Genomic DNA, 8,940 nt, shown 5'->3' with positions numbered 1-8,940 from the left:
CATTTACACCGACTCCCGCGCCGCCCTTAAACAGCTGAAGGCTGTTCAACGAACGTTCCAGATTTCACAATCTATTCATGTGCTCTGCGCAAAGTATCCATGTCCTGTGCGCATACACTGGATTCGCGGCCATGGCCAGGATCTACATAACATTCAAGCGGATGCTATGACTCATCTTCATACATTAGACGATCCGCCACCTTCCCCTCTTCCCCCAGATCCGTTCCTGTCCCACGTTTCCGATTCCGAAGTTCTGCGCCAGCGAACACGCGCTCTAATTCCTCCGTGTTCGCACCCTCTCCCCCGTAGTCTTTATTTATTCATTTATTTATTTATTCACGTTGCCTCACAGGCTCCAAGCATGGAGTATTGTGTGAGGGGGGGATTACATAAATAGGGGTAATAACAGGAGCATGAATGACACGATTATATAATGCTGATTGACTGTTAGTACTCATTAAACAGTAAGAACATCATTATACAATAGTTATTGACGCGTCAGTAATTAGAAAAAATGGCTGTTATTTCGGTCCTAAAAGAAGCTGGATCACGAAAATTGACGATGTGTTCCGGAAGACCATTCCAGTGAACAATAGCCTGCGGCAAAGCGGATGAATTGAATGCAACGGTTTTACCTGAAAGGCGTTTGAAGCTGAGATGGTTGTTTAAACGGCGCGAGGTGCGGTGAGGTTGGGCAAGAGTGGAGTGGAAAGATTAGTGCGATAGACTATCTTGTGAAATAAGCAGATTAGGGCAATTAATCTTCGTGATTGCAAGGTACAAAGAGAGAGCGATAATTTAATGTTTGTGAGGCTTGAGTGACGGTCATAGTTTCTGGAGATGAAACGCGCAGCACGATTTTGGACTGATTCAAGGGAGTTAATTAAATAAGCCTGGTAAGGTGACCAAATGGATGATGCATACTCGAGTTGCGGACGAACAAATGTTTGATAGGCGAGCTTACGGGTAGTAGCAGGAGTTCCATGAAGATTCCGTTTTAGGTATCCTAAGGTCCGGGATGCTTTAGCTGTGATTTTCTGTATATCAGTGGACCAGGACAAGTTACATGAAAAATGGACACCGAGGTATTTGTAAGAAGACACCTGAGAGGACTAAGCTGTTATCGAGCATGTAATTGAACGAAGAGTTAGATTTTTTTGCGGCTGAATGTCATTAACTTGCATTTTTCAGTGTTAAGTGACATTTGCCATGATGAACACCAAGCGGTTACATGATCGAGGTCCCTTTGAAGTGCAAGAAGGTCTGCAGGTGATCGGATTTTGCGGTAAATTATGCAGTCATCTGCGAACAAGCGAATGGTTGATGTAATGTTAGATGGCAGATCATTAATGTAAATCAGGAACAGCAACGGGCCCAGGACGCTTCCTTGAGGAACACGAGATAGAACATCGCTAAACGCAGATGAGTGGCCGTTAACAACCGTGAAACTGTTTACGAAAAGACAAGAAATTCCTTAGCCATGAGGTTGTTAATGAGTCTAGGTTGAGGGAAGTAATTTTACCTATTAAGCGTGAGTGCGCAACGCGGTCGAATGCTTTTGAGAAATCTAAGAATATGCAGTCTGTTTGGAAGTTCTCGTCCATATTGTGTAGTAGCTCGTTAGTAAATTCCAGTAGTTGAGTGTCACAAGAGAAGCCTTTCCTGAACCCGTGCTGGTTAGAAAAAAAGAAATTATTACTATCTAGATGCTGCGCCACTGCTGATACGATGATGTGTTCGAGGATCTTACATGGGACAGATGTCAATGATATGGGGCGATAATTTTGTGCGTTCGTTTTATCACCTGATTTGAAGATGGGGATAATTTTACCAATTTTCCAATCCCTTGGAATTTCACCAGTTGATAGCGACTGACGAAATATATGGAAGAGAATATTGCTTGAATGGATCACTGTGCTTTTGAGAATTTTTGTATTAATATCATCAATGCCAGCAGAAGTTGAAATCTTAAGATTGTTTATTAATGCTGCAATACCAGAGACACTTATTTCTATGGGACTCATGTACTGGTAATCAGCATCTACTAATGGTGGAGTAGTGGAATGGTCTTCCTGTGTGAACACTGAAGAAAAATAATTATTGAATATAAGTGGGCATTCTTCTTCTATAACTGGAGCACCAGTGTTACCCAACAACGAAACAAGAACCGGGGTGTCAATAGGTGATATCGTTTTCCAAAACTTTTTAGGGTTGTGTGTCATAAGGGATTGAAGGTCATGGGAATAATATTTAAGGTTTGCTTTGCGGATGGCACTACAATATGTTTTTTCGGCGGTTTTGTGTTTCTGCCATGAAGCCGGTGTGCCAAGGCGTTTGGCAGCTTTGAATAGTCGCTTTTTCTTGTTTTTTAATGCATGTAACATCCTGTTGAACCATGGTTTAGACGCGTTCGTGCGGAGGGTGAGCAGTGGTATATGACGGTGTACTAATTCCAGTAAACTATTTTTGAACAAAACCCAGTTATCGTTGGCCGAACGCTGAGAAAAAGTCGGAAGATATGTGTCACAAAAGGATTGTAACCCGATATTAATGGCATTATAGTCAGCGCGGTTATAATCAAAAATACGTTTATGTGTTTGTGCACATGCGCATGAAGGCATGGAAATCGTGAAATTAAGCAGTTCGTGATCACTGAAGCCATCAGAATAAGAGATAGGGCTTATATTGTCTGGGACTGACGAGAAGACGAGGTCAAGCTTATTGTTTCCTCGGGTAGGTTTTTCGACTAATTGGACCAAAGAGAAATCGAGAGTTAGTTGAACAAAATTAGTGCCATCACGTGTTCTCGAACTTAAGCTCGGCCAGTCAATTTCGGGAAAGTTGAAGTCACCAAGTAGACAAATACTTGCTTTTGGAAATTTAGCTTTTGCTTCAGTTAGGTTATCATGTAGATCAGAGACGAATGATTGCGGACTATCTGGTGGTCTGTAACAAACTCCAAGAAGATGCTTGGAAGATGGCGATGTGATGCAAACCCACAAAATTTCTAATTTACTAGGAATATCAACTGGAAAAGAAGTTATATGCTTTTTAGCAGCAATCAACACCCCTCCTCCCCTTCTGTCGCCCCTATCGTTTCTGTAGATAGTGAAACTGTCCATATCAGGCAAGACTTCATCGTTCCTAATATCTTTATGGAGCCACGTTTCGGTTAGTATTAAAATGTCGCATTCACAATTGTCAAGGTATGAACAAAGTTCGATGCGCTTAGGAAGAATGCTGCGTATGTTAGTGAAAAGTAAGGAGAGCTGCGATTGCGCGGTGTTATTGCGGTAAGATGATTGTTCTTTCCTGATGACACGTGTAGCCGAGCAACACCTTACCTATGCGGAAGATAGTTTTACGGTGTCAGTAGCGGCGTCGTACACGTAAACACTATCGTTTATTCTCAGCTTATCGACATTTAGCTTGTACGGAACTTTTTGTGGTTTGGCAAATTCGATCAACTTCCTTCTAGCCAGTCGTGTCTGAAAGGAAAAATCTTCGCGCACAGCATAGTTAGTTCCTTTCAGCTTGATGCCGTTCCCAATGATCTGTTGTTTGTCCTTAAACAATGTGAATTTTACCATCACTGGCCTGCACTTTTCCGGGTCGTATTTACCAATGCGGTGTGCCCGTTCTATTTGCGATGAATCTACTGTAATATCCAATTCCTTCTTGCACAGGTCAATCACTTTTGTTTCAGCACTTGGCCATGTCTCAGATATGTCATCGGAAAGGCCGAAAAAAAGCAAGTTGCAGCGTCTCAGCCTGTTTTCCGCGTCATTACAACGCGATTCAATAATTCTGAGCTGGTCAGAGATGACGCTGGAAACTGCACCAGGAGAATCAGCCGAAGACGCAGCGGGATTGTTTTTTAGATCTGAAACGTCCACCTCAACACTGCGAAGTCTAGAAGACAACTGCTTCAGTTAAATGTCTACTGACGCTTGCCACTCTCAAATCACTTCGAATTCCATCTTGGCCGGATTCGACCCTTTGTACAGTCTCCAGCACAGTAGCCAGGATGTCATTAGAATTAGGTCCGGGGTTTGTTTCCACATCCCCGGAAAGATTTAAGAATAAACTACTTAAGCAATGTTGCACAGTTTCCTCGCATGCTTCTAGGGCAAATAACCACTCTCTGGGGCACGACACCAAAAACAAGCAGCGATTCTTGCTTCTTAGGCAAGTGCAATGATCAAGGTAACTCACCTGGAACATTGTGAGAGGTAAGCGCTCCATTGCCAATACGGCGTCGTGCCCCAGAGGGGCGTTCACGGGCAGCAGCTTATATTCCGTGTGGCCGGCGCTGATAGTGGTATCGCTGGTGATGAACGACCGCGGTTGCCAGCCGAAGAACAGGTTTCCTTCCAGATGGATCTGTAGGCAAGGCTGTTGCGTCCAATCCGCGGGTTGATTCGCGTTCTCAACTGGGCAGGTGAAGACCACGTCCGATGCCAAACAAGGTAGCGATGAGCCAAGGAGTAGGGCAGCCTGGAACAGTGTGAGAGGTAAGCGCTCCATTGCCAATACGGCGTCGTGCCCCAGAGGGGCGTTCACGGGCAGCAGCTTATATTCCGTGTGGCCGGCGCTGATAGTGGTATCGCTGGTGATGAACTACCGCGGTTGCCAGCCGAAGAACAGGTTTCCTTCCAGATGGATCTGTAGGCAAGGCTGTTGCGTCCAATCCGCGGGTTGATTCGCGTTCTCAACTGGGCAGGTGAAGACCACGTCCGATGCCAAACAAGGTAGCGATGAGCCAAGGAGTAGGGCAGCCTGAAACAGTGTGAGAGGTAAGCGCTCCATTGCCAATACGGCGTCGTGCCCCCTTACTCGGCAGGAGGAGGTATCCGTGCGCCGGATTCGGGCAGGGGCGGCTCTGACACCATCTGTCCGTCATCGGTGGCGTGCCAGAGATCTGCCACTACCTGACAGGTGCCCTCACTGAAGCGCTGCACCAGACATATGTGATGTGCGGCACTTGTTGTGGACGTGCCCAGCGACGGCTGCTATCAGAAAACTGCTCCTCACGGAGGTGGGCCTGCGGTGGAACCGCGAAAGTGACTTCGTGAAGTGGACAATGGACAACCGTTTCATTAACAACCTCTGCGACTACCTCAGCGCAACGGTTCTTCACTCCTTCTTTTAACTTTCAATCCCGTGCATTCCCTCCCCCCTTTCCTTTTTCAACTTATGCCTCATGGCACACTTCTCGAATAAAAAAAAATATGCAAACATCAAGCTTTGTAATAAGCACAGCCTCTGGCTTTAAATGAAAAATCAAAGGCAACTTTAATTTTAATTCTTCCAACATCATCTACCTCCTAGAATGCAGTGTGTGCAGTATGGAGTACATATGGTTTACGGTTAACATTCTATGAACTAGCTTTAATAACCACCACGTTCATAACCTATCTCTACCCAACCCCCTAGTCAAAAATCATTAATGAGAAAAACACCCACTTGACGCATTTAAGGTAACAGACCTGCAGGGCGGGTTCAACAACAGCCGGGAACGGCAGCACCGTGAGTAATTCTTTATTTTTACGTTTGGAGCAATTGCGCACGGAATCAACCAAAGCCTCGGCGTATTGTCTTCCATCTGCCCCTTGCGAAGCCAGTGCTGACCTACCGAGTCCCGGCTTGACATGCCTCGGCCGTTCCTCCCCAGTCGGATCCTTTTCATGCTTCCCTCTATACGCTTACACAAATGTTTTCAATCCCCATCTAACGCTTCCCTTCAACAGTTCTACCACCTTGACGAGCGCGGTGCAATCAATGAACCCGGGATTAAACGTTCCCGCCATTCGTTGTGTCCCCACGCGAATCTTTTCTCCCATCTCACGTAGGTTGCTGGCTTTATTCTGCGTGTGTGCGCATTTACAGTCCACCTGTGTTACGTTCCACTGTGCCCGCCATGACTCATCATGCCGAAGGAATTCTGTACGGCGGAAGGCTCCAACCCGTTATAAATTTGTTTCATTTTGTTCTCTTATTTACATCGGAAGTCCGAAAGTGCACCTCAAGTCAATTCTAGACTTCCGCCACTGTCTGTTTCTGTGCACTTCACTCGCAGCCTCTGTGTTGCGGGCCTGGTCGACGCCCATTCTTCCCTCCGCTCTTCTTTCGCCCCTTTTTTCTGTCTTCCTTTTCACCCCGCGACAACAGGGACGCTTATTCTTACCCCTACTTTTTTGTTTTTTTCTTTCCTATATTTCAGATGTTGTTCTTTGCTGCATTGTTTGCTTGTTGTTGTGGGGCATGCGTCCGAGACCTGCACAGCTTCCAACGCGTTAAGAAGAGATGCAAAAACCGTGTTAATTCAGTTTTGTGAAAGGGAAGGAAAGTCTTGAGAATAAAACAGGTTTAAAAAGCACAATGAGCGCCTCGCACTCGTCCTGGACTGCTTGCACCACACTCACTTGCTCTTAATTGTATAATGTATACCGTTTTGGCGAGCGTCAAGCATTAGTGCTTGGTCACCTAGTCGAGCAAGAAGGCATCCGGTCTTACCCTTTGAAGACTGCTGCCGCTGCACCGTTTCCAGCAACACGGAATCTGAAAGAGTTTCGGCCTTTCTTAGGACTATGCTCATATTTCCGTCACCTGTTTCCTCGTTTTCGGGATGTCTCTCAGATGCTTACTCCAGAAAGACTCTGCCTACGAGTAGACATCAGAGCGAGACTCCTCATTCCGCCAACTCAAATTCCTCCTAACGTCCCACCCTATTCTCCGTAACTTAAACCCGCTGCTCCGAAGAAAGTTCTCGCGCAGTGCTTTGACTAGCGAGAACACGTCATTTTTTGCGAAATTCGGTCTCTAAGCAAGGCTGAACGCAACTGCACGATTACCGAGCAAGAATGACTCTCGGTTATTATGACGTTCGGCGTTGTCTGTGCTGCCTGCGCGCACGGCCTTTCAGAGTCATAACCGACCACAATGCCCTTAGCTGGCTCCTCAGTCTTTGTGATCGGTTGGGTCGTCTTGCTGGCTGTGCCGTCCGCTTGAAAGAATATGACTACACCACATCGTATAGGTCTGGTCGGCAGGACGCAGTCGCCAATTATCTCTGCGAGTTGCCACTTGCTACAACACAAAGTGATGATGATCATTTCAGCTATTACATCGCTGCTACATCACCAGAGTTTACTGATGCTGACACCTTCCACACTGAGCAGCACAACGACCGTCGCCCTCAGCAATTCTTTAACGCTGCGCACAGCTCTATAGGTGCCAACAGTTTTTGTCTATATGGCGGTCTCCCATACAAGAAGACCTACTCCGCACATGTCTTTGTTTTCTCCTCGTTCTGCCCGCGAGTCTCCGCTCCTCTGCTTTGCGCATTATGCATGATGGTCCTACTTCTCTACAAATGGGATCTGTGAGGGCCCGCCACCAAACTGAGGACGATTTCTACTTAAAACATTTCTAGCTGGTGCTGTTCCTGGTATACTTCAACCTGTGGCGCCTCTAAAACTCCTTTTAAGGAAGTCGGAATCGCCCTTCTGGGCCCATTACCAAAGTCGCAAGACGTCAACTGCTGGATCATCATCTGCGTGGACTATCTCACTCGCTACTGTGAGACGACCACCCTTCTCGCGGCTATGACGCATCACGTGCCTCCTTTCATACTGCATTCTACCATCTTGTGAAATCGACCCCCACTTGTGGTGATAAGTGACAGAGGCAGCCAGCTCACTGGCGACATCATTGAGGAAGTCTTCCTTTTGCGTGCATCTTATTTCCCACAGTCGACCACTTAATATCCTGAAAGAAACGCGTTAACAGAGCGCACCAACAAAACAGTCACAGATATGCACTTAATTTACATTGCTTCAAATCACAAGAGCTGGGACTATTTTACCAATCATCACACACGCTTTCAACATTGCCAGACATGAAACAACAGGCTACAGTTCATCCTTCCTTCTTTATGCGCGTTCCCCCTCCAGACTCTCAAAGCCAACCTCCCTTTTTTTACCGATGACAACCCGTACTTAGCGAACACCCTCTACAGGGATGAAGAGGCTCGTCGGCTTGCACACCTGAGGCTTCTCGCATCTCAAGATCACTCAAACCCTCGCTACGCTGGCCAGCATCGCGATATCACCTGCCTTCCTGGCGAATTTGTCTGGCTTTGGGGACCAGTCAGAAAACGCGGTTTACAAGAGAAAATGCTTCTATACTACGCTGGTCTTTATGCCACCGTGGACCAGCTCAGCGGCATAAATTACCGCATTGCGCGTCTTGCTGCCAGTCGTCAACGTTCCGCACCAGCTGAAGTTACGCACGTTGCCTTGGTGAAGCCCTGCCATTCTCGAGACATTCGCCTGCCATTATTTTCCTCCCTGCAGGGGGAAAGTGTTACAGGCGTGATCACTGCGACACGAAAATCTTGTACGCAGACGAGGAAGTAGAAGCGCGTGTCGGGTTTTTTGTGGGATAGCGTCTTCCAGCTAGCAACTGCTTGCCGCTTTGTGCCCTAATTGTAACGTTTCGCTCGTTACAACACAAACATATTTCTATATGTGCCCTTCGTCCGGGCAGGCTAGCCCTGCCCTGATGAAGGGAATATCATTTCGGAAACTGTTGGAAAAATTAACCTATAAAATGAACACCCGCTTTTGTCGTAATGGTGTACTGACACTAGTAAACTGGCGCAATGGAACCCCTGCTGAATATTTATATATGGTCCGCGTATGGGAACCTCATCTGGTTTTAGCGGCTCGCTTGTCACCATGTGGATACACTTTGGGCAGTCGCAACCTGAGCCTCCTCGTTGGGCCATCTTTCGGAGTAGCACGCGGCCACAGGGGTACAGACGCCCACAATTGGCGGACACTTCCCTTCTTTTGTTAAGCTCCCACAACGTTTTTGTTTTCTTTGTATTTTTCTCTCTCTCTCTCTCTTTTCTTCTCGAATTAGCCGCGTGCCCGC

General features: G+C 46.7%; 1 protein-coding gene across 1 annotated transcript; it reads right to left on the bottom strand.

Moving 5' to 3' along the window:
* Positions 1 to 3,148: 3,148 nt before the first annotated feature.
* Positions 3,149 to 7,115, bottom strand: LOC144112581 (uncharacterized). The gene is made up of 2 exons (XM_077645381.1): positions 6,916 to 7,115; positions 3,149 to 3,903 (listed from the first exon to the last, which is right to left on the bottom strand). Exons 1-2 carry the CDS (start codon positions 7,113 to 7,115, stop codon positions 3,345 to 3,347), a joined length of 759 nt encoding a protein of 252 aa, XP_077501507.1. The 3' UTR covers positions 3,149 to 3,344.
* Positions 7,116 to 8,940: the final 1,825 nt, after the last annotated feature.

This window comes from Amblyomma americanum, unplaced genomic scaffold (assembly GCF_052857255.1).
Source record: "Amblyomma americanum isolate KBUSLIRL-KWMA unplaced genomic scaffold, ASM5285725v1 scaffold_427, whole genome shotgun sequence".
In the NCBI taxonomy this organism is placed as follows: domain Eukaryota; kingdom Metazoa; phylum Arthropoda; class Arachnida; order Ixodida; family Ixodidae; genus Amblyomma; species Amblyomma americanum.
The sequence above is the reverse complement of the archived record's forward strand: the minus strand, read 5'-3'. Positions and strand labels throughout refer to the sequence as shown.